At 36.3% G+C, this 26942-nt stretch overlaps 2 protein-coding genes across 4 annotated transcripts in view; both read right to left on the bottom strand.

The window, feature by feature from the left end:
• GSK3B (glycogen synthase kinase 3 beta) overlaps positions 1 to 26942 on the bottom strand; it is a 201336-nt gene that overhangs the window by 70671 nt on the left and 103723 nt on the right. For all 3 annotated transcript variants that reach the window (XM_055315880.1, XM_055315878.1, XM_055315879.1), the window contains exons 4-5: positions 8941 to 9051; positions 987 to 1117 (exon numbers count right to left, since the gene is read on the bottom strand). In XM_055315880.1, the coding sequence (XP_055171855.1) occupies positions 987 to 1117; positions 8941 to 9051 (242 nt within the window). The remainder of the gene's footprint in view (positions 1 to 986; positions 1118 to 8940; positions 9052 to 26942) is intronic.
• Positions 11162 to 11574, bottom strand: LOC129503654 (60S ribosomal protein L32-like). The gene has a single exon (XM_055315887.1). The coding sequence runs from the start codon at positions 11572 to 11574 to the stop codon at positions 11167 to 11169; it is 408 nt and encodes a 135-aa protein (XP_055171862.1). The 3' UTR covers positions 11162 to 11166.

Raw genomic sequence — 26942 nt, 5'->3', positions numbered from 1 at the left:
TTCTACTAGGAAACAATGTTATGGGTTTATTACATAGCATTCCAGAAATAAATAATCATATATCTATATACATGTAGCTATACTATGTTTTTAAAACACAGAAAAGAACATATTTTACATAGTTGTGACTTTGCTTTTAAAATATTTCTCAGACATCATTCCTTTTATTTTACTGACATTGATCCTTTTAATTTCATAGAGAGCTAGCTCTTTCTTTTTTACAGTTGCATGTATTACATTATATGCATATAATATATTTATCTGGTCATTTTCCTACTGACATTTACAAACAATGTTATGATAAAAATCCCTGTATACACACAATTCTAAAGTATTTTGGGGTAGCCCAGGTGGCTCAGTGGTTTAGTGCCGCCTTCAGCCCGGGGAGTGATCCTGGAGGCTCTGGGAACAAGTCCCATGTCAGGCTCCCTGCATGGAGCCTGCTTCTCCCTCTGCCTGTGTCTCTGTCTTTCTCTTTGTGTGTCTCTCAGGAATAAATAAATAAAATCTTAAAAAAAAAAAAAAGAAATACTTTATTTTTTTTAAAGATTTTGTTTATTTATTCCTGAGAGATAGAGAGATAGAGAGAGAGAGAGAGAGAGAGAGAGAGAGAGAGAGAGAGAGGCAGAGACATAGGCAGAGGGAGAAGCAGGCTCCATGCAGGGAGCCCAATGTGGGACTCAGTCCCAGGGCTCTAGGGCCACGCCCTGAGCCGAAGGCAGGTGCTCAACCACGGAGCCACCCAGGACCCCAATTTTAAAGTATTTCTAAGGGAATAATTCCTACCGATTAAATTGCTAGATAAAAGACTATACACATTTACAATTCTGACAAAATTTGCCAAACTACTCTCACAATAATCTGTAACTAGTGCATACTCCTTGAATAAGGACTATGGTATTTTTAGACTGATATTGTAAAAGGCATATAGTTTTTTAAAAGTATATGAGGTGGGAGGTGTGAAAAAAAAAAGAGAGCTGGCTTACCTTCCAAAGTCACAGAGTTTTAAGACAGCTGTATCAGGATCCAACAAGAGGTTCTGTGGTTTAATATCCCGATGACATATTCCAAAGGAATGGATATAGGCTAAACTTCGGAACAGCTGATACATATACAACTAGAAAAAACAGTAAAAATTAATCGAAGACAATCCTAAGAATTTCATGTCATTTCTATATTAGCTAATTAAAGCTCAATTAACTATATTTGCACCATTCTTTAAAAAAGGAAATGTCACAATGTGCTCTATAATTTTTTATTTTACTGATATCTTACCTCAAGACTCCTAAGATGGGCTTTATAAAAAAATACAAATGATAAACCCAGAAAAGTATTCTAGATGTGACTAATATAACAATATTTAGATCAGAAGCCAAGTCTTCTGTTTAAGTTCATTATTCTTTATAAATATTTATAATTTCATCTTTAGAAAAACATTTTTCTGAGATGTCAACCCTAGAGGTTATGGATACAAGGGACTGAGAAAACTCAAATGTGAACTGAGAAAAATCTATTATCAATGATCAAGACATCGGTAATTCTGTTACTAACATATACCACTCTTCCTGTATTATCCTTCAGAAATAAGTAGACTTTAAAATGCTATTTAAAAATACATCTTTGCTGATTATTGACATCAAATTAAAGGAATATTTTATTTCAATTCTCTTACAAAAACAAATACATTGAGAAACTGAGTCGGAATGGAAGAGACTTAAGACTTTTAGGTAGGGTAGAGGACTCTATGAGGAAAGTGAGATATCTTATATCTGTTTATCCCAAGGCTGGTGATTAAATTTTTCTGACTACTCACCTTCTGATCTCTACCTCAAAGTTATAATCATGAAAAGAATTTTTGAAGTGATTCAAATCAAGGATACCAGTATCTTGGTTAAAACAACAACAATAGCAACAACAAAGACAGTAAAAGGTCAGAAAAAGTACTGATAGAAGGCACCACCTTTCAAAGGATACTGGTAAGACTTAATAGTTTCTTGAAGTTAACATGAGGCCTACTTCCCTTAAAATGGGCATTGATAAAAACTAAGACAAGTGAATTTCAGTATATCCTTAATGTTATACTGAACTAAAGCTGGAAAAGTTTAAGCCTTTTTAAAAATGAAGCATGATATAAAATGTATAATTGAGATAATAGATAAGTCAGCATTTTGTCCCCAAAGTTAGAATTAAGGGAGTTACGTATCCATATAATGCTTTAAAAGTTCCTTATTCTATCATGGTATTATTGTCCACAGAATCCATCTCCAAGTCCTAAAGCTTACTCTCAGAGTTCTAAAAGTTTAATCTACTACCATTAAAAAAATGAGCTCCAATAAGAAACTGAGCTCACAGGCATTAATTTACTAAAGGAGAGATTGTACTAATTCTATGTCAGGGCGCTAATGTCTTGGTCAGCAATAATCAGTGGGAAAAAAATGTTTTCTTTGTCAAAAATGCTTAAGAGCTTAAATGAGGTTACGGTGTCTTTTTACCACATTCATTCATCTGATCTAGTTTATATCCATTCTCCTCATGTTATCTTTCAAAAAAATAAAGAAGAAATATGCAATTTCATATTTATTTTGTTTCTGACTCTGGAAAAGTATATTTACAGGAAAATGGAGGCCTTCTTTACTATAAAGATAGCAATAACAATAACAAGAAAAATAACTTATCACATGCCAGGCACTATTTTAAGTGTTTTGCATGTATTTTCATTTAATCTTTATGTAATCAGTATTACTATTTATTTTACATATAAAGTACTAGAGCACAAAGATTAAGAAATTTACCCAAATCAGATACTAAATATTCTACAGTCGCTTTGGCAAGTATGCCTCCTTAATAATGATTTCTGTATTTTATCATATTTTTTTCTATTAAAAGTGTAAAAATGTAATAACCATTAAAAAACTTGATTATTCAGGAGGAACTAGAATGATAAACTCTTAGAAACTCAGGAGGTATTTAGCACACTTTGAAATTTAAGATTTATTTATTATGTATAAACCAACCCTGTTTTACCCTTTTATTTAATTCTTGCAATCACTCTGTGAGATGCACACTTATCATTTTTATAGGTATGGAAACAGAAGCCCAATAAACAGTTTGATTAGTTATAAAGTTACCAAATCTAACTCAAGTCCAATGTCCTTTCTCCTCTTTGCTACAAACCTGTTTAAAAACAAATAAAGAGCAACAATTTTGTTTATGATTCACTAAAATGGTGTTAGCTTTCTTGTGTACTCAGACCATGTCCTCAAACACGTTTTTTTTTTTTCAAGTTAAAAAAATAATTCAAGTTCACAATGATGATTTTCCTGGCATCTGTTTCAGACTTGAATTTTAAAGCCTACTTAGTTATAAAAGATGCTCATCATAAAGCAAAGGTGCTCAAAAACTTTTTAAAAAAGATTTTATTTTATTGATTTTTTTGAGAGTGAAAGAAAGCATGAGCAGGCTCCCTGCTCAGCAGGGAACCGGTGTGGGGATCCATCCCAAGGACTCTGGGATCATGACCAGCCAAAGACAGATGCTGAACCTACTGAGCCATCCAGGTGTCCCAAAACCTTCTCAACTTTATATTAACCATCATCAACTATAAAGTGACCTGTACTATAAAAACTGAAGAAAGGGGCAGCCCTGATGGCTCTGCGGTTTAGCGCCACCTTCAGTCCAGGGTGGGATCCTGGAGACTGGGGATCGAGTCCCATGTCAGGCTCCCTGCATGGAGCCTGATTCTCCTTCTGCCTGTGTCTCTGCCCCCCCCCCCATCTATCTATCTCTCATGAATAAATAAAATCTTAAAAAAAATGAAGAAAGATTTGAAGCAATAATATAATATACTCAACTCCCCCAGAAAAAGTAAAAAAGTAGAAATCAAATAATTACAAAGGACTATAGCTGCCATTTTGGTGACATGTATGCTAAACAAGTTCTTATTAGATGGTGGATCCATGAAGGCAAGAGTTATATGTGTTTATTGCTTTTACTTCCAACTCCCAATCTAATATTTTTCACAAAAATAGTTTTTACAAAAGTAGGTAGAATAAGTGAATGAGAGTAACTTATCAATTTCAGACAATCATTTTTTATCTTTTTTAGATTCTTAAAACATAAGAATAGATTTGTGTCCTAAAATAACAATGTTCACGGCCAATAGCTCAGACTTGTGAGGGCTGTGATTATGCAAAAGAACCATCCTTTTTCCACAAGGGGGAAAAGTGTCAGATCTTTCTTTATATGCCCACTTTAATAAGCATAATAGTCTTTATTCTTTTTTAAAATACAATGCCAGAGATCTCATCCAAATACATGTTGTCAAAAACACAAACAACACAGATGGCTTGGTGGCTCAGTTGGTTAAGGGTCTGCCTTCAGCACAGGTCATCATCTCAGGGTCCTGGGATCAAGCCCTGCACTCAGCACAGAGCCTACTTGAGATTTTCTCCCTCTCCCTCTGCTCCTTCCTCCCTGCTCATGCTCTGTCTCTCTCTGAATAAAATCTTTAAAACAAAACAAAAAAAACCCCACAGAAAACACAACGTTTTTCACCACATTGTTTGTAATAGCAAAAACAAAAACAAACACCCGAAGGGAAAACACAATAGGTGACCAGCTGAATAAATTAGGAACAGCCATATAATACACTAATGTGAAGCTCTAAAAATGGTCAAATAGCTATGTCTGTCTGTCTATATAGAGTGATCACCAGAATATATTTTTAACTTAGTATGTATGATAGACGAAATGTACATTTGATGTAACTATTCACATAACAAGGAGGTGGAGGAATAATTATATATATTTGCTTATTTTTAAAATGGTAGGACTATAAAAATTTTAAATATTTAACTCTGAGGGAGAGAAGGAATAGTGTAGAAGAAACAGCTATAAAAGCTAAACTTATATGACTCTATGTATATACCCTGTTTTATAGATTTTATTTTGGAACTATGTAAATATTTTATATTAATGTGACATAAAACTTAAAGTAATTAAATTTTTTTTTCTGAGGGGGGATGGTAGGGTCAGAGGAAAAGGGAGAGAGAGAATCTTAAGCAGGCTCCATGCCCAGCAGGGAGCTTGGTGTGGGCCTTAATATCACAACCCTGAGATCATTACCTGAGTCAAAATCAAGAGTCAGACACTTAACTGACTGAGCCACTCAAGCACCTCATTAATTAAAAATTTTTAAATGCAATCTATAGTAAAAGTAATATGAAATAAAGCTTAATGAGGCATAATCACACAGATTTAATGCTTAAGAGAGAAATTTTACTGTTTACATCTAATAAAATATACCATGGGAATAAAAAGATGTATTTTATCTTTGAAAAAATTATCTATGTATTTTCTAGTTCTGTCCACAAAAAGAACCCAGAAAGAGTAACCAACTCCGTAGCAATTAACATTCTTAAGATCCAGACTGTGGTCTCTAAATATTATTTCTCACTAAAATAAGGTCTTGAAGAAAAGGCTGATTCCAAGTCTGGGGAAGAAATGTGTAAGATGAACCTAGAATATTACCATGCTAGAAAGAGAAGAAGCTACTATCAAAGATTATTGAGACTCATGCAAGAAGTTTTAAAACAAACATAAAATAACAAATCAATACCTCTTTGGGCACTCTGGAGTATGCTATGAAACCAACTAATTATTATAAATTTTGGTAAATAAAGGGATATAATCAAATATATATCCTGAATTTTTTATATAAACTGTACCTTAGGGTAATCAAATAGTTGACATGGGAAACTAGGTCAGCTTATAACCTTTTTTGCTGTTGTTGTTAATGATTTTATTTATTTGAGAAAGAGAGAGAGAGAGTGTGTCAGTGGGGAGAGGAGCAAAGGGGAAGAAATCTCAAGCAACCAGACTATGCACTGAGTGCAGAGCCTGATGCAGGGTGGATCCAAAGACCCTAAGATCAGAACCTGAGCTGAAACCAAGAATTGGATGCTCAACCAACTAGATCACCCAGGCATCCCCCAGCTTATAAATTAAGAAGGAATAGTAACATTTTGTAACCCTTGATAAATTAATGGATTTAGGCAATGATCAATGGTTACAAGCACCACAAAAAGACGGGACAATATGCTCTTCCTTAGGAAAGCTCTCAACAATACATATGAAGTAGTCTTGAATTTTACAAAAATGTATCTAATCACCAATTTGCAGGAAATACAGAAGACAAAGGAACACATTAATACTACAGTAATCCAATCGGCAAAATTCAGACCAAGAAACTGCAGGTCAACTGATCCAGTTTTTTTAATACCAAAATTTAAGAGAGAATGAATATATAAATGAATGTATACATTAAAAGAAACATTAGACATATATCAGCCAATTATAATATATGGACCTTACTTAGATTCCCTTTCTAATGAAGAAACTTAAAAGCATATGTATACAACATATTGGGAATAAACACAGTAGTTAGATATTTAATGATATTAATGATTTACTATTTATTTGTATAGATAAAGACAATGGTGTTATAACTAAACTTTTAAAAAGAAAGTCCCCATTTTTTATACATATATACTAAAAATAGTTACAGATAAAAATAATATCATCTGTGATTTGCTTCAAAATAAAGTAAATGGGGGAGTAGAGGGTGATACAGATGAAACAAGAATAGCCATGAGGGATGTCTGAATGGCTCAGTGGTTGAGTGTCTGCCTTCGGCTCAGGTAATGGTCCCAGTCAGGGGATTGAGGCCAGCACTGGGCTTCCTGCAGGGAGCCTGCTTCTCCCTCTGCCTATGTCTCTGTCTCTCTGTGCGTGTCTCTCATGAATAAATAAATAAAATCTTTTTCTTTTTTTTTAAAGGTAGCCATGAAATGATCACAATAGAAACTGTATAATGAGTATTTGCGAGTTCATTATTCCATTTTCTCTTTTATTTCTATTTGAATCCTCAATAATAAAAACAAATGTTTAGAATGACCAAAGAAAAGATCCTGAAATAAGTAAAATTTTTGTAGATACAGGAAAAGAAAGTTATTTGGCACATTTTATGTTAAGTGGTGGGAAAACAGGTATTGGGCTTTGCTACGGAGCAATACATGTCTGCTAGGAGGTAGGTAAATGTGGAGGGTTGATTCAACAGAGCTATTCTCTCTTGGGAACTCTACCAATTCAAAAGAATATTATCTATCTATTTTCATGATATTGCATTTTTTTCTTGTTTTATAGTTATTCATGTAGTCTTTTTTCTCCTTATTAGAGGAGGAATAAAATATTTTATTAAGCTTCACATTATTGTGCAATCATTTAGCATTTGTTTGCTAAATTAGAGTTGAAACAAAAACTGATCTAACCATTGAGATCTAACCATCTCTTATTAAATGTTCACATGTCATTTTTTAAATCTAGTGTTAAGATCTTCTCTTACTTTCTCATATGTTAAGTCCATGTTACAGACCAGCAATGTTATATTATGACAAGGAAAGAAATGAGTACAATTTACCAACACAGAAGCTAAGTAGAAAATGGATCAGTAACTGTCCAAAAGGACTTAACAAAGCAGCAAAGTTGGATCTAAAAACTAGGTCTTTAGGAACTAAACCTAGGACTTTTTCTGCTTCATAAATCTATTGCCATTCTAAACTGAGAAGTTCAAAGATTACTCTATAGAGATTTCCAAGGGATATTCTTTTTCTTTTTCTTTCTTTTCTTTTTTTTTTTTTAAGATTTTACTTATTCATGAGAGACACACACACAGCAAGGTAGAGACATAGGCAGAGGGAGAAGCAGGCTCCTTGTGGGGAGACTGATGCAGGACTTGATCCCAGGACCCCGGGATCATGACCTGAGCTAAAGACAGACAGATGTTCAACCACTGAGCCACCCACGTACCTATCAAGGGATATTTTATTGTGCAGGTTATCTTGAATAGGACACTGCTATCCTAAAACTAGAATAAAGTACTAACATAAATTTGCAGTACAAAAACTGTGTCTTTTAGTTTCTACTATCATCAATTTAACCACAACCTCAACCAAGATTCATAGGTCCAAATAAAATTATATTGGAATCAGATTTTTAAATTCCTAGCACTGAATTCAATAGGAATCCTGACTCCTTGTTATAATTATCTAGCTAGCAAATTCCTGCTTTGGTACCCATTTTATCACTATAAACTTTAAAATTCTAACTATTAAGTAAAATTCAATACTTAATCTTAAAACATTGAGTCAATGTCATTTTATTTTCTAGAGTTATTTCTATAAAGGATAAAATGCAAGAAATTATATTTAGATAACTAGACTTTGAAACTTAACTCCTAGTTAATTTTCACAACATCAATGGTTAAAAACTAATAATCTGAGTGTCAACCATACTTCGACAAATTTTTTTAAAGATCCGAACAATCTAATAATGATAATAATGATGATAATAATGTTTCTAATCAGCAATCACAACTTTAATCAGAATTATTCTGGATAAATTCCTAGTCACTCTGTCAGGAGTTCTTTCACAGAAGATAACATTAGGTAGTAAAAAAAATAACACCTTCATAGAGTCTGTACATACTTAAAATTACAGAATGTTTAAATTTTAGCTACAGTTACAATGTATCTACAAATGGCAATATAATGTTTAATCTGATCATATATATATTTTTTATAATGTTATATGATCTACCACATAAAAAGGTGCTATGGTCAGCAAAATTAAAATGCATTAAATGTCTGTGAAAAAATTTACTTGTCAGAAAAGTATCTTAATACATGAGTTATGAAAGTTTAAAAGGTGACGGTTTCACACTTTAAAATTATACAAGAATTTAATGAAGCTTTAGCAATATCTACTTTTGCAGCTTTCCCCCCTTGGTATCATATGCAATAATACAGTTAAAACATATCCAATACTTTCCTTGGTTCATATTAAATACTTTTTAATATGGGAAATTGTTCCATTTTTACATACCTTGACATAGATCACAGGGAGCGTCTGTTTGGCTCGACTATAGTGTCTGGCAACTCTGTATACTGTTTCCGGAACATAGTCCAGCACCAGATTAAGATAGACCTCATCTTTCTGAAAGAGTTTATTGAAAAGAAAGAGAAAAAAATTAGAAGCTAGTCTTTTAAATATTCAGAGTAAAATCTCTATATATTCACTTATTCCGATTTTTTTCACTTACTCAGATTTTTAAGAAAAGATACATGCATTCAATTTTAATTATATAAAAGTCATTCAGAATAAAACCATAATTGTAAAAACACATCTACCGCACCTTTTTACTAATAATTTCATGGAAAAAAACATAGCCATTTCAATTCTGTTAAGATTCCCAATTATATTTAAACTATTATTTTGGTAATAAGATTTTCGAGGAATTACCTGTCACAAAATTTCATATTTTCTAGTCTGTGAATCAGTGCCCTCATATCCTGTCAGGAAAGCTGTCGTGGTAGTAGAGTGAGTACTGAATTGAGAGCTAGATTCTGGCCCTTGCTCTGCTGCTAACTAATATATGCAAGTCACTTAATCTCTCTAGGCTTCAGTTCCTTCAACTAGAATATGAAAATTTGTATTAGATGTTCTTCAAAATTTCTCTAACCCTACAAAAAAGATTATCTGATGGCCTATAATTAATAGAATAACCACCTGTTTTCTACAAGTAACTGAAAGAAAAAGAATAATTTGTAAGGCAGCAAGTTACCATACTCACAAGTTTATTGCAGGTCATATGTTTAAACATCCTTTCTCAGCAGCCTAAAGACACCAATCCAAGATCAGTGGAGAGAAAGAAGGGAATTCCAGCTAAGTACCAAGTAGGAAAGAGAAACAGAGTGCTATCCTTACTCTGTTCTTGTGAATAATATCTGATAGGTAAACTGAGCAGAAAACAAAGTTGAGAACCACTTTGTTCAAGTCTAGAATTGGCTACTAAAGGGAAAAATCTGTAGGTAAACAAACTTTCACCATGTTTCCAATTTGAAATCATGTTACCTACCAAAATGAAGTGAAGAATTTCAATTTTCAGCATTTATTGAGCAGTTTCTATATGTCAGTAGCCACTGCAGAGGAAGTAAAGGTGGAGGTATAAAAGAGATGACATCTAAATTGAGTATGAAAGGAGCATTAACGGCATAGAGAAATTATATTCAAGATGTGGCGTCAATGAATACAGCAGAGCTCAGGAAACGATTTAGTGAGACAACATGCCATTGATTCTACTACCTTTTCATTATCCCTCACTCTTCCATGTTCTCCTCTCTTCTCTCCATATCCAGCTTCAAATTTCATGGTCTACCATTATCCTTACTCTCTAACACTGAGGTTGGAAACAACTAGCAAAGGCCTGCTGCCTGTTCTTATAAATAAAGTTTTATAGGAACATAGCAATGCTCATTCACATAAATATTGTCTATGGCTGCTTTGGGGCTACAACAGCAGAGCTGAGTAGTTATAACTGAGACCACAGCCTGCAAAATCAAAAATATTTACTATCTGGCCCTTTAAGAAAAAGTGTGCCAATTTTGCTCTAGCATAGAGCCTTTTGTCATATCCATTTGGTAAACCACAACCCTGGTTAAATCCAGCTGCCCACTCATTCCATGCCAGTACCCAAATTGTTGAACATGGCTACAAAGAAACCTAAAACTGTGCTGCTTGGTTTCACATGAAATTCAACATCAAGAAATTCAATTGGCCCAGCAATCATATATTTGCCTTAGTCCATTCACTTTTTCAAAGTACTTGATTTCTTCTTTCACTTCAACCTCCAAATACCTGTCTTCCCATCTTCACCCGCAGCTGATGACCTTGCTTGCATGACTACTTATGCCCACCTACAGCATCTAACCCCATATGCTCCTCCTTTCTTTCCCTAAGATAAAGTGACTAAGCTCCTTTTTAAGGTAAACTCTGCTATATGTAAAAAAAACCACACACACACAAAGTAAAAATAAACACAAAGCAAAAACAAACAAACAACAACAACAAAAAAAAAACCCAAAAAACTATTCTGCTATTCCTAATCACAATCAGTGCTTCAGTAATTTTCCTCTCTCTCTCCATTTATTCTTCTCTCTCTGTGGGAGCATTACAAACTCCCTGCTATTTCTCCCATTGTTAAAAAGAAAACTCTTTTTTTTGGTCGTTTTATGGTTTTATTAACACAGATACGACACGCACATAAGCTGTCTATTCATTTTCTTCGCTACGCAGCCTGGCATTGGGATTGGTGACCCTGATGGCCAGCTGGGCTGCTCTTTCCACAATGGCTTTGCGGTTCTTGGAGGATACATTGTGAGCAATCTCTGCACAGTAAGATTTGTTGCACATCAGCAGCACTTCAAGCTCCTTGATGTTGTGGACTAGGAACTTCCAGAAGCCACTGGGCAGCATGTGCTTTGTTTTCTTGTTGCTCCCGTAACCAATGTTGGGCATCAAGATCTGGCCCTTGAATCTTCTGCGTACCCTATTGTCAATGCCTCCGGGTTTCCGCAAGTTGCACTTAATTTTGACATATCGGTCTGAATGGTGCCGGATGAACTTCTTGGTCCTCTTTTTAACAATCTTGGGCTTCACCAGAGGTCTGAGGGCAGCCATGATGCCCAGCAATCGATGGCTGCCACCCCCGCAGGCGGCACCGAGGAAGAGCAGAAAACTCCTACTAATGTGCTAATTATCACATTTTCTGGCCTCCTTATCAGTAAAATTCTTCCAGAGAGATGTCTAAACTGGTATTCTCCAATACCAGTCTCTTCTCATTTTCTCCAAAACTCACTCCAACAGGACTTCATCACCACTGCTCCACCAGAATTGTTCCTTAAGATCAGTAATTTCCTTGTTGCTGAATCCAATGCCAGTTTTCAGTCATCATCTTATCTTTCCTTTCTACTTGACTTAGCACTATTATTTAACATAGTTGGATCATGTTCCCTTCTTTTGAATATTTGCTTTACTTGGATTCTAAAACACAATACTCTTCTGGTTTTAATCTTACTTAAAGATCACTCTTATTGCTCTCCATCTGCTTTCTCTCTTAAGAAATGGAGGATTTCAGGGCTCAGTCAGGTCTCTGTTCTTTATGTAAGCTCATTCATATGATGATCTCTTCCAGTTCGATACTACTCTATACTGATGACTCCTAAATTCATATATATGCTGGACCTCTGCTTTTAACTCCAGACTAGTATGTCAAACTGTGTACTTGACATTGCTCAGGCTGAAAACCTGAGAATTACCATTAATTCCTGACCCCCTCCTTTCTCTCACACATATACATACACCAAAAAAAGTATTAATGTTCTATCTTTAAAATTTATTTAGGATCCAACCACTTCTTACCATTGTCACTGCTACGATCCTGTCTGAACCACTATCACTTCACCTGGATTGTTGCAATACCCTCCTAAATGGTATCCCAGCTTTCATCTTTACATCTTTAGTCTAACATCAACAAAACAAAAGTTAGATTGTAGCTCTTCCACTCCACCTCATTAAGATTTATTCTCATAAGTGGTCTACAAGGTCCTCCACACATACAGACTTATTTCCCTCCCTGTCCTCTACTCTACTGTTGCTCTGTTGCTTGCTCACCTCTACTGACTATAACTTCCTGCTGTTTCTTGAACACATGTGGCAGGCTTTTACATGCAGGGCCTCTATACTGATCACTGCTTCAGCCTGGAATATTTTCCCCCAGATATACACACTGGCACTTGCCTCAACTCCCTCAAATCTTTGCTAAAATGTTACTGTTACTGAGTGGCTTTCCCTAATTTTTCCACCTCATACTCCTACCTGCTTTCCCTACTTTATTTTTCCCCATGATACTTATCATTTTCTAACCACACAGTTTACTCTGTATTGTTTGCTTCCCCCCCAACTAGACTAAGTTCAATGAGAGATAAGATTTTTGTCTATTTTGTTCACCACTCTTCTCCACCTGACATATAGTAGGTACTCAAGAAATATTTGCTGAATAAATTAAGCTCAAAAGCAACAAACATCATTTAAGTATTAAAATGACAGTCTTATAGGTCTGCTTTAACTAAAACAGCACTAAGAAAAGTGGGTATGGAGAGGGGGAAATTTCAGAAGGTGAGAGTGAAAGCAGTGTGAGTGTTTAGAAACCTCCTACAAGTATCCAAGACCTACATCAGGGCCTAGGCAGTAAGGACTGAAAGAAAAGGAAGGATGGAAGGGGCAAGTATATTGGCTACATAAACATGAGAGTAATAGAGAATCTGAGAAGCAAAGAAGTTGGAATTAATTAAACAAGTCTCTAAATGTGAGTGACAAGGCAGATAACGAAACAGGGAAAGCAAAAAGAGGAAAAGGGTGTGAGGGGAAAAGTTATAACTTACTTAATGGATCACGGATCTCTAAACATTTAGGCGGCTATATTCCACAGGTAGCTGGAAAAGCAGTTCAAATCAAAACTCAGGAAAAAAGAATGGAGTATGTCTAGAGATCTAGACAACAGCTAAAACTATGAAAACAGCCTCACTCACCCAAGAAGAGTGTGTACAGTAAGAGAGAGAAGAGACTGAGTGTGGAATACTGGAAAATGCCAATCTCAAGAAGCAGATTACATTAGGGGATAACTTTGTAAAGACTAAGAAACAGAACTAAGAGGCATGAAAAAGCAAAGAAATTTCAATAATGATAAAATGTAGGACAGCGAAGTGTTTCATCAGCAGGAGGGATAAGGACTGAAAAGGCTATAAGATCTGACTCAGTGGTACAGTGACAGTCCTGGAAAGGACAGTTTCAGACCATGGTTCCAGTAGTAACCAACCTACAATGAGATCAAGAGTGAGCAGATGGCAGGTGAGGAATTGGAGGCAGCAAATTAAGTTTGTTCTTACAAAATCCCTAATGGTGAAAAGTGAAAAGAAAGCTGGGAGCTGATAACTTGGGGAGAGCTAAAATCGAAGAGAGATTGTACAGAAATTGATGTGCTCTTCATTTGTATCTTTTAAATGTCTAAAAGAGATCCAAATTTATTTGTAGGCTGATTTTAGGATAAGGATGGAATAAAGTGATTAGAAAGATAAGAAAAGGGATAACTGATAAAACAATGTTCTAGAACATCATGAGAAAAGAGAAATAAGAACAGAGTGCTATACAGAGCAATTAAAAGGCAAAGTTAACATTAGTCACACAAAGCACAGAAGGCCAAATTCTGCTAGTACAAGTTCTGTGACCACAAGAAAGTTACTTCTTTCAATCTGTTTCCTGTAAAATCATGCTGATGATGGCATTCACTTTAAAAAGATTGTCTTGAAATTATAAGAAATAATCTATAAAAAGCTCCATATTACTTGGGAATTATAGATTCAAATTTTCACTACTGTCATCTTTAGAAAGAAACGATACCACATTTTTCTTCCTGTACATATAAACTAAACGATTAGGTTAGAAAGAATCATAAGTAAAATAAGTGTATGTCTGATGACCTTCCTTGTAAAATAAGAAATGAGGTCATATGTAGAACTAAAGGCAGCAAAAGTAATGCTTCAGGCTAAGAGAAGAAAATTTCAGAGATCGAGATTAGACAAGAAGTTCTAAGTGAAGATAAGGTCTAATAAAAGGAATACATAAATAGAATACCAAACTGGTACTGAAGTGATGTGTACAAACAACTGAAGGAATGGTGAGTCTTGGGTTTCAGAAAGATCAATAACACAGATGTAATAAATCATTTGACAAAGTTAATCACAATATATTTATGAATGACCTAAAGATGTGTATAGTGCTGTGTTACAATATTTTCATAAATGATTTCATATATTAGGGGTTGCAAAAGCAAATGCCTTCAATGACTAAGGAACAAATGTAAATGTGCGAAGCTAAAATGTGTAATGCAGTAAGGGGTAGTGGTTGATAAATCAGATAGTACTAAATGTAACTAAAAGCATCACAATTCATAAAAATATTAACAGAAGGGCTAGCCAAATAAAACACATCAGGGGATGAATCTGGCAGTCAGCTGACAATTTCTGATTTTAACATAACTACCAAAGATTGACACAAACCTATGAATGGCTTAAAATGGAAGACCAAATAAGAAGTTAAAGAATTCTAATAGTATGGAAAGCTAAGCCAAACCTACAATATAATATAAAACCCTATGATTAAACTCAAAGTATCTATTTATTATGTAGAATGACAGATAAGACTTGACAGTAACTCAGCTGGAAAATAAATGAGAGGTGTAACTGAAGAGAACTCAGAAGACAATCAACATTGAGATGCAGTTAATGAAAAACTTAACGCAATATTAGGTTACAGCTAAAGTATTGTGTTCAGATCAGTAAAGGTAATTCTGGTCTGCACAGTTCAGGCTTCATTTGACATACTGAAGATATCCATTTTTAGGCAATGTATTTTATTCATAATATTGACAACGTAGAATACATCAAAGGAAGGTTAAAGAAACCATGTCTGTCATAGGCTGAATATTCTAATCTACTACCCTATAAGAAAATGGGAGCCTAAATTATCGACTACTACTTTGCAGATTAACATGAACTTATCTTTTGCTCATATATATTGCTCATATATTCACTCAATTACCAAAAACTTACAATTTTTTTTTAAATTTTTTAATTTATTTATGATAGTCACACACACAGAGAGAGAGAGAGAGAGAGAGAGAGAGAGAGGCAGAGACACAGGCAGAGGGAGAAGCAGGCTCCATGCACCGGGAGCCCGATGTGGGATTCGATCCTGGATCTCCAGGATCGCGCCCTGGGCCAAAGGCAGGCGCCAAATCGCTGTGCCACCCAGGGATCCCTACAATTTCTTTAGAACCATACAGGAGGTCTATCCATTTTGTAGGTACAGTATAAATGATCATATGCATTTAAAAACTGGGAACCCTGGGTGGCGCAGCAGTTTAGCGCCTACCTTTGGCCCAGGGCGCGATCCTGGAGACCCGGGATCGAATCCCATGTTGGGCTCCCGGTGCATGGAGCCTGCTTCTCCCTCTGCCTATGTCTCTGCCTCTCTCTCTCTCTCTCTCTCTCTGTGTGTGTGACTATCATAAATAAATAAAAATTTAAGAAAAAAATTAAAAACTGCCATTTTGAGGACACCTGAGTGGTGCAGTCTGTAGAACATCTCTTAGTTTTGGCTCAGGTCATGATCTCAATCATGAGATGGAGCTCCTGCATTGGGCTCTGTGCTCAGCTCCGAGTCTGCTTGAGATTCTCTCTCCCTCTGCCCCTCCCTCCCGTGCTCTTTCTCTCTCAAATAAATAAATCTTTAAAAATATTTTTTTAAAAATTAAAACTGTCATTTTGAATATTTTCACTTTTTAAAAAGATTTATTTATTTGAAAGATGGCACACACATGCGCATGCAGGATGAAAGGGCAGAGAGAAGAGTAGAGCAGGAGACTCCCCACTGAGCAGGAGGCCAAAGCAGGGCCAATCCCAGGAACCCAAATACCTTCATTTTCTGAGACACTGAAGGTATCTCATTATACTTTAAAGCACTATGAACTACCTTTCATTTCACTGCTCTATGTTTGTATTCAAATCAAATCTACTTAAAAAAATCTAAAGGAGTTCTAAGACTGGAAACCAAAACAACCGACTAATAAACTACCACTGATCTTGATTTGAAATAAATGGGCTCAACAATATCATGTTCTTTAAATGCTCCTGTTAAACTTATAATCATGTAAATTAAATAGCCACAGGAATAACAGAGGAGAGAGGGCCTATCACTAGGAAACATCATCACAGTAGAGAAAATATTAACACTTTCACATTCCAAAGATAGTTTTGTTTGGAGATATATGCAAAAAATAATTCATGGGACTAAGCATGCTAATATTTTGAGAAGGAAGAGGGACCAGGACTCAGCATTTCTATCACTTGTAATTTCCTGGAATATCCCACATCTGCTGTTTTCTTAATGTAATTACTCTCTTTTAGGTTATTGGACAGAATATTTGAATACTCACAGATTAGCTCTAAGCTTAAAAAACCAAATATAAAAATACAACAAATAAAAAGTATCACTTAGATGGAGATACCTTAAAACAGTCTACTCACATATTGAGAAAATATTAATTTCAAAGAATATGCTTCAAAAAAAATTGCTTCCAAAAAATTTGCTAAGGAATCATGCCAGAAATCCTTTAAAATGAATTTTGCCGCAAAAAAAAAAAAAAAGGATCTTATTCAGAAATCTCCAAAGAAATTACATGATGTATGATTTAGGGAGTATTTCTCTCGGTGGTTCAGTTTTCCAAGTTATCACTTTTCTTAATAAACTACTCTCTAACTGTTCATAACCACTCCTTTATAAACTCCATTCTAAAACCATTCATTCAGAAAGAAATTTAAATGACAAAATTTTGATCACGTCTAACAACAACTAAAACAAGAACCAGGTCAATTCCATCCTACATTTGTAAAACAGGTACTACTATGATGTCCTTATCCCCAGAGGACTTTTGAGGTCAAGGAAACAAAATTACTTGAGGCTGCAGTTTTTAAATAGAATCATGCTATAACTCTAAAAATTTGATGAGATGTGAAGCAGCATATCATAGAATTCAGTAATAAGACATTCAATAAAGTATCATGATAGCCCAGGATTCTCCTCAGAATTGGGTTAGGGAACTAGGACTAGCAAAAAACCCCAACAAACAAACAAGAACTTGAAAATGGATGCCTTTTCTCCAATGTGTGCGCCAGGCTGGCTAAAAATGGTAATAACACTAACTGTACAGTGGGTATGGATTAGGAAATTAATGGAGTGAATAAACAAAATATATACAAGCATCTCTTTTGCTTGGGAGAAATGGAAGATGGGAATGGGGAATAGGAGACAGGCACTTGCATTCAAGATTATGGTAAGTTTCATCCTCATCTCATTCCATTAACATAAAATAAATAACAAAACTCTCAAAAGTTTTTTTAAAAACTATAAATCTACCAGATGAAAACATGTGTGTGTTTGCAATCTTAGAGGACAAAATATCTATAAGCTATTAAGGAAAATAATGCTAATTAGACTACATAAAAATGTAAAACTTCTATACTACTTTCTGAAAAAAACAACAAAACCAGAGCCTAATTTAAAAAATGACAACTTTTTGTCTACAAAAAACTATTAGAACTAATCAATGGGGATCCCTGGGTGGCAAAGCAGAAGCTGTTTGGCGCCTGCCTTTGGCTCAGGGCGCGATCCTGGAGACCCGGGATCGGATCCCACGTCGGGCTCCCGGTGTATGGAGCCTGCTTCTCCCTCTGCCTGTGTCTCTGCCTCTCTCTCTCTCTCTCTCTCTCTTTCTCTCTCTCTCTGTGTGACTATCATAAATAAATAAATAAATAAATTTTTTTAAAAAAGAACTAATCAATGAAGGACACCTGGGTGGCTCAGTGGTTGAGCATTTGCCTTCAGCTCAGGGCATGATCTCAGGATCTGGGATCGAGTCCCACATCGGGCTCCTTGCAGGGAGCCTGCTTCTCTCTCTGCCTGTGTCTCTGACTCCCTCTCTCTCTCTGTGTCTCTCATGAATAAATAAATAAAATCTTAAAAAAAAAAAAACTACTCAATGAATTCCGTTAGTTGCAGGGTACAAAATTAATATATAGAAATCTGTTGCATTTCTATACACTAGTAACAAAATAACAGAAAGAGAAATTAAGAAAACAATCCCATTTATAATTATATCAAGAAGAATAAAATACCTAGGAATAAATTTAACCAAGGAGGTAAAAGACCTGTACTCTGAAAACTACAAAACACTAAAAAAAAAAAAAAAAAAAGAAATTAAAGATGACACCAACAAATGGAAAGAGACCATGCTCACGGACTGGAAGAACATTGTTAAAATGTCCACACTATCCAAAGCAATCTACAGATTCATTCCAAAGCCTATCAAAATTCCAAGGAAACTAGAAAAAAAAAACCCATAACTAGAAGAAATAATCCTAACATTTTTATGGAACCACAAAATATCCCAAATAGCCAAAGCAATCTTGATAAAGAACAAAGCTGAATGTATCGCAATCCCAGATTTCAAACTATACTACAAAGCTATAATAAAACAGTACCGTACTAGTACAAAAATAAACAAATAGATCAATGTTTAGAAAACAGGGAGCCCAGAAATAAACCTACCTTTATATGGTCAATTAATCTATTATGAAGGAGGTGAGAATATACAATGGGGAAAAGACAATCTTTTTAATAAATGGTGCTAGGAAAACTGGACAAGCAAAAGAATGAAACTAGACCACTTTCTTACATAAACTATAAAACTCCTGAAAGAAAACACAGGCAGTACATTCCTGGACATCAGCCTTAGCCATATTTTTCTGGATCCATCTCCTTAGGCAAGGTCAATAATAGCAAAAATAAACAATTGAGACTACATCAAACTAAGAAGTTTTTACACAGTGAAGGAAACCATCAATGAAACAGCAAACTACAGAATGGGAGAAGATATTTGCAAGTGATGTATCTGAGAAGGAGTTAATATCCCAAATATGCAAAGAAATCATACAACAACTTAACACCAAAAAAAACAAATAATGCAATTAAAGATAGGCATAAGACCTGAATAGACATTTTTTCAAAGAAAACATAGAGATGGCTTACAAGGCACATGAAAAGATACTCAACATCACTAATTATTAGGGAAATGCAAATCAAAACAAAAATAAGCCATCACTTCACACCAGTTCAGTATCAAAAAGATAAGAAATAACAAGTGTTGGCAAGGATGTGGAGAAAAAGGAATTCTCATGCACTGTTAGTGGGAATGTAAGCTGGTGCAACCATTGTAGAAAACAGCACGGAGATTCCTCAAAAATTAAAACTAGAACTGCCATACAATCCAGCAATTCTATTTCTGGGTATTTACCTGAAGAAAACGAAGACACAAATTTGAAAAGATATATGTACCCTTATGTTTTTTGCAGCAGTATTTACTACAGTCAGGCTATGGAAGCAACCTAAATGTCTATCAGTAGATGAATGGATAAAAAAGATGTGGTATATATACACAATGACATATTTCTCAGCCATAACATAAATAATGAAATCTTGTTATTCATGACAACATGGATGGGCCTAGAGAGTATTATGCTAAATGAAGTCAGTCAGACTGAGAAAGACAAATACTGTATGATTTCACCTAAATGTGGAATCTAAAAAACAAAACAAACAAAACAGAAAAGGACTACTAAATACAGAAAACAAACTGATGGTTGTCAGAGGGGAGGGGGGTGGGGGACAAGTGAAATAGGTGTTAGGAGGAACAAACTTCAACTATAAAATAAGTCACAGGATGAAAAAGTACAGCATAGGGAATATAGCCAATAATACTGTAATAACTTTGTATGGTGACAGATATAGTGAGCATTTTGTAATGTATATAATTGTTGAATACTATGTTTTACGCTGAAACTAAACATTGTCAAATATAATTTTTAAAAATCTGACAATTTTGCAAAAATATTTCTGCTTACACATGGCAAACGATAGTTTTTGTTTAAAATGCAAACAGCTCATTAATTATGATCTAAGTCAATAAAACTAACAATCCAACAGAAAAAAAAATGTAAAGGGACATAAATAAATGGCCAATAATGTCCTACCAATGGCTATTAAAAATTAAGATACGCAACCCCATTCATAATTAAAGATATATAATAAAAATAATAACGAATAATAATTGTTCATCCAACAAATTGGAAAAGAAAATTCAATCTGAGGAAACTAGGTTTTGGAATAGGGTCATGTCCAATATGCATGTACCATCATACACTTCTGATGAAAACCCAAACTCTTACAACCTTTATGAATAAGATTTGACTAAAAATTAGTGTTTTATTCATGATTTAAGATATTATGTAATCTCCACAGTAATCAAAAGAATATCTCTAAGAATATGAATCTGATAAAAATTATCATATATATGGCATATTTACTTGATGTTTTAAATTAGTGTATGTTTTATAATGTATTAATACACTGGTACTAACTTATTGTGCTTACTTAAAATTTACTTACTGATGAAGTAAACAAAACAGAAGACAATCAGCATATGTTCAATTATTCCTTTTCAGTCTATCCCTCTACAATACAATATGAACTCACTATTGCTGGAAGTCTATTTTATTCATCTTTCCTATCTAGCATAACAATTTCACTAAGCTGTCCACAAAATGTAGGAAATAAGTGGGGAGCAGGACTTCTGGAATGGTAGAGAGCACAGGAGATTTCCTTAGCAGAGCAAAAATTTAACTGGTAAAATTAAAATTTTTTTTAAAGTATCTAGTAGTTTTTCTAAGGGCATACAGCAAATGAAGAGTCAAATCTCAATAAGAACAGCAAGTCTGTGGCATTTTAGTGACAATCTGCTCCCTTACCCTGATATCCTACTTCCATGTTTGGGAAGCTCTACCCAGCACTTACTCCAGGCAGATGTGGTCAATAAGATGGATAAGCTTCCTCTCCTCTCAGCTCTAGTCTGAGGCTATGATATCACCCCAGAAGGGACAGGCTGTATCTCAAGTTGCAAAAGATCTATTCCGGCTGGGCAGAGCCAAGAGGATTTTGTCTTCTGTTCCCCACCCAGTCCCCAAAACGAACTCAGAACCTCTACTCCAAGAATAGTAGGCTGGGGACCTGAGAGTGTCACCTTTAACTTGCTCATAGGGCAGAGTGCCTATGCTGGAGTAGCAAGGTGTGAAGAACAGGGGCTGCCACTGTCCATCCTTCATTGCTCACTCATAAAGTGGGGATGTTACTCTGGAAAAATTGAGTCTTCATACTGAGTTCTAGTGCAGTAGAATAGGGATTCTGTCCAGAGAGAAAAAGACAGGCTAGCTCTGCCTATAGAGATTGATTTGATTTGTAACACAGTAGGGAAAACACCATGCCTATGGGCATTGTCTAAAAACAATGGAGATCCTTGTACAGGCTGGTAGGTTCCTGACACAAGCAAACAGGCAAGGCATCAGAAGTTGAAAAGAAACAAGCAAAGTGATAGCCAAAAAGAGCCTATTTGGTAACAGTCATCTCTGGAGGTCATTAAGGATATGCACAGGTGCTAGTCTGTGCAGGATATAGGGGAAACAAAGCATTCCCAAGTTGCACAAAGATACATCAACACATGGTAAAAGCATTACTGGCAGAAGGATTTACAAGCAACCTCAGATCAAACATTGACTGAACAACAAGTTACTCTGACCCAAGAGCAACTTCTAGGAAATAAAATCACATTTATCCCTGGCAGTCAGAAAGGACGTGAATGCCCAAGGCTGCATCTTCTCAGGAGCAATCAGAGAGGAAATTCTAAGCTATTAGCATCTCATTAGACTTGTAGCAAATATAAATTCCCTGACCTGAGAAGCAGCACCCAGGCCACTCACACATCCAATGGTAAAGGATAAAAATATAACTGGCTAATAGAACTCAAAGCACAACTTCTGACCAATAAGTGACATTAAAAAGCTCTCAAATCAAGACTCCTAAGAAACTACAAAAGAAAGGGCAAAATAAACCAACAACAAGCTGCAGGAAGGAAATGACAAAGAGAACAGAAATAAGTAAATTACAGAATAGAGAATTAAAAAAAAAATCAATGAACCCAAAAGTTGATTCATTAAAACAAAAAAGGAAATCAAGAAAATTGACAAAATTTGGCTAGACTGACAAAGTAGGGGAAAAAAGACTCAAATTATGAAAACCAGAATCAAAGAAGGACATCATAACTGACTTTACAGAAATAAAAAAAGAATTAAGGGAAAAGTATGAAAAACTTTGTGTCAATAAATAAGATAATTTAAATAAAATGAACAAATTGCCAAAATGGACAAAAGAAATAGAAAATCTAAATACATCTATCACAAGTAAAGAAACTGAATTGGTAATTTTAAAACTTCCCACAGAGAGTGTCTGGGTATATTGATGGCTTCACTGGAAAGATCTACCAAACTTTCAAGGAAGAATTAATACCAGTCCTTCACAAAAACCTTCAAAAAAGAAAAAGGAAGGAAGGAAGGAAGGAAGGAAGGAAGGAAGGAAGGAAGGAAGGAAGGAAGGAAGAAGAGGAAAACACTTCCCAATTCATTCTATGAAGCCATTATTACTCCATACCAAAACCATCAGGGAGCAGAAGGGGACGGGGGCAGATGGACATACACAAGACTACTAATCAATATCCCTTATGAATATAGATGCAAGCATAACTCCTCTAAAAAAAAATACTACTCAGCAATGTATTAAATGATTATACATCACCAAATGGGATTAATTTCAGAAATGCCAAGTAGGTTTTAGCATTCAAAAAATTATCATAAATCACCTTAGTAATAGAATAAAGGATAAAAAAACACACAATCATTTCAACAGATGTAGGAATAAAGAGCATTTGACAAAATCCAACACGTTATGAAATGCTAAACAAATGAGGAATAAAAGGGAACCTGATAAATGACATCTACAAAGAAGTCACAGTCACAGTCTGAAATCAGGAACAAAATAAGGATGTTCTGTTTTCATCTCTTCTCAACATTGTCCTAGAGGTACTAGCCACGGCAGTGGCAATAAAAAGAAAATAAAAGCAATCCAAGACATCATATTTTGATAAAAAGGTCAATTCATAAATTTGATATATAATATAACAACAGAATCTCAAATATATAAAGCAAATACTGACAGAATTGAAGGAAGAAACAGACAATTCTACAATAGTTGGAGACTTTAATATACCACTTTCAATAATGGACAGCACATCTAGATAAAAGAATAATAAAGAAAATATCTCGGGCAGCCCTGGTGGCTCAGCGGTTTAGCACCGTCTTGAGCCCAGGGCCTGATCCTGGAGACCCAGGATCGAGTCCCATATCAGGCTCCCTGCATGGAGCCTGCTTCTCCCTCTCTCTGTCTCTCATGAATAAATAAATAAAATCTAAAAAAAAAAAGAAGAAGAAGAAAGAAAGATCTAAACAATTTTATAAACCAAAAGGATATCTATCTATCTATCTATCTATCTATCTATCTATCTATCTATCTATATTTATATCCCCAAACAGAAGAATACACATTATTCTCAAGTACACATAGGATATTATCCAGAATAGGCCATATATTAGGAAACAAAACAAATCTCAATAAACTTAAAATGAATGCAACCATATAAAGTATCTTCTCCAACCATAACAGAATGAAATTAGAAGTATCTTCTCCAACCATAACAGAATGAAAAAAATCACAAATGTGTGGAAAATAAGTATCACTCTAAACCAACAGGACAAAGAGAAAATTAAGTAACATTCTTTAAAAAGAAACAATATAATAAAAAAAGAAACATTAGAATACACTTAAGATAAATGAAAACAAAAATCCAACATACCACCCTCTGAGTGCTTATCTTCACTGCACTCAGTGAGAAATCTAGAGCTCTAAATGCCTACATTAAGAAAGAAGATCTCGGGGGGAGGGGCAAGATGGCGGAAGAGCAGGGTCCCCAAATCGCCTGTCCCCACCAAATTACCTAGATAACCTTCAAACCATCCTGAAAATTTACGAATTCGGCCTGAGATGTAAAGAGAGACCAGCTGGAATGCTACAGTGAGAAAAGTTCGCGCTTCTATCAAGGTAGGAAGACGGGGAAAAAGAAATAAAGACACAAAAGGCCTCCGAGGGGGAGGGGCCCCGCGAGAAGCCGGGCTGAGGCCGGGGCGAGTGTCCCCAGGACAGGAGAGCCCCGTCCCGGAGAAGCAGGAGCTGCACCAACCTTCCCGGGCGGAAAGGGGCCCGCAGGGAGTTGGAGCAGGACCCAGGAGGGCGGGGATGCCCTCGGGCTCCCGGGGACACTAACAGACACCTGCGAGCGCAGGAGAGTGCTCCGAGCTCCCTAAGGGCTGCAGCGCGCACGGAGGGACCGACCGGAGCAGCTTGGAGGGGCTCGGGCGGCGGCTCCGCGGAGGGGGCTGCGGGGCGGGAGCGCGAATCCAACAGCGCAGGCCCCAGAGCACAGGGCGCCGGGACACAGCCCAGGATCCGGCCTCCCCCGGGACAGGCAGAGGCCGGGAGGGCCCAGGACAGCAAGGACGCTCCTGCCCCGAGCTGAGCAGATCAGCGGCCCCGCCCCGGAGCCTCCAGGCCCTGCAGACGGAGAACCGAGAGCCCCGAGCCCCGTAGTTCCTGCGGAGGCTGAATCCAGGCTTCCAGGGTTGCCATAGCAACTGCGGTTGTTCCTCCTGGGGCCCCACGGGGTAAACAACCCCCGCTGAGCCCTGCAACAGGTAGGGGCAGAGCAGCTCCCCCAAGTGCTAACACCTGAAAATCAGCACAGCAGGCCCCTCCCCCAGAAGACCAGCTGGACGGACCAGTGATACTCCCCCGTGTTCCAATACAACTTGTTTTTGGCCACTCTGCACTGAGCAAAATGACTAGAAGGAAAACCTCACCTCAAAAGAAAGAATCAGAAACAGCCCTCTCTCCCACAGAGTTACAAAATCTGGATTACAATTCAATGTCAGAAAGCCAATTCAGAAGCACTATTCTACAGCTACTGGTGGCTCTAGAAAAAAGCATTAAGGACTCACGAGACTTCATGACTGCAGAATTTAGATCCAATCAGGCAGAAATTAAAAATCAATTGAATGAGATGCAATCCAAACTAGAAGTCCTAACGACGAGGGTTAACGAGGTGGAAGAACGAGTGAGTGACATAGAAGACAAGTTATTGGCAAAGAGGGAAACTGAGGAAAAAAGAGAAAATCAATTAAGGGACCATGAAGACAGATTAAGGGAAATTAATGACAACCTAAGGAAGAAAAACCTACGCTTAATTGGGGTTCCCGAGGGCGCCGAAAGGGACAGAGGGCCAGAATATGTATTTGAACAAATCCTAGCTGAAAACTTTCCCAATCTGGGAAGGGAAACAGGCATTCAGATCCAGGAAATAGAGAGATCCCCCCCTAAAATCAATAAAAACCGTTCAACACCTCGACATTTAATAGTGAAGCTTGCAAATTCCAAAGATAAAGAGAAGATCCTTAAAGCAGCAAGAGACAAGAAGTCCCTGACTTTCATGGGGAGGAATATTAGGGTAACAGCAGACCTCTCCACAGAGACCTGGCAGGCCAGAAAGGGCTGGCAGGATATATTCAGGGTCCTAAATGAGAAGAACATGCAACCAAGAATACTTTATCCAGCAAGGCTCTCATTCAAAATGGAAGGAGAGATAAAGAGCTTCCAAGACAGGCAGGAACTGAAAGAATATGTGACCTCCAAACCAGCTCTGCAAGAAATTTTAAGGGGGACTCTTAAAACTCCCCTTTAAGAAGAAGTTCAGTGGAACAATCCACAAAAACAAGGACTAAATAGATATCATGATGACACTAAACTCATATCTGTCAATAGTAACTCTGAACGTGAATGGGCTTAATGACCCCATCAAAAGGCGCAGGGTTTCAGACTGGATAAAAAAGCAGGACCCATCTATTTGCTGTCTACAAGAGACTCATTTTAGACAGAAGGACACCTACAACCTGAAAATAAAAGGTTGGAGAACCATTTGCCATTCAAATGGGTCTCAAAATATACCCTAAAAACTATAGAACACTTCTGAAAGAAATTGAGGAAGACACAGAGATGGAAAAATATTCCATGCTCATGGATTGGCAGAATTAATATTGTGAAAATGTCAATGTTACCCAGGGCAATTTACACGTATAATGCAATCCCTATCAAAATACCATGGACTTTCTTTAGAGACTTAGAACAAGTTATTTTAAGATTTGTGTGGAATCAGAAAAGACCCCGAACAGCCAGGGGAATTTTAAAAAAGAAAACCATATCTGGGGGCATCACAATGCCAGATTTCAGGTTGTACTACAAAGCTGTGTTCATCAAGACAGTGTGGTACTGGCACTAAAACAGACATATAGATCAATGGAACAGAACAGAGAACCCAGAAGTGG

The sequence above is a fragment of the Nyctereutes procyonoides genome, unplaced genomic scaffold, assembly GCF_905146905.1.
Source record: "Nyctereutes procyonoides isolate TBG_1078 unplaced genomic scaffold, NYPRO_anot_genome, whole genome shotgun sequence".
NCBI lineage: Eukaryota > Metazoa > Chordata > Mammalia > Carnivora > Canidae > Nyctereutes > Nyctereutes procyonoides.
This window is presented reverse-complemented; position numbering and strand designations above follow the sequence as displayed.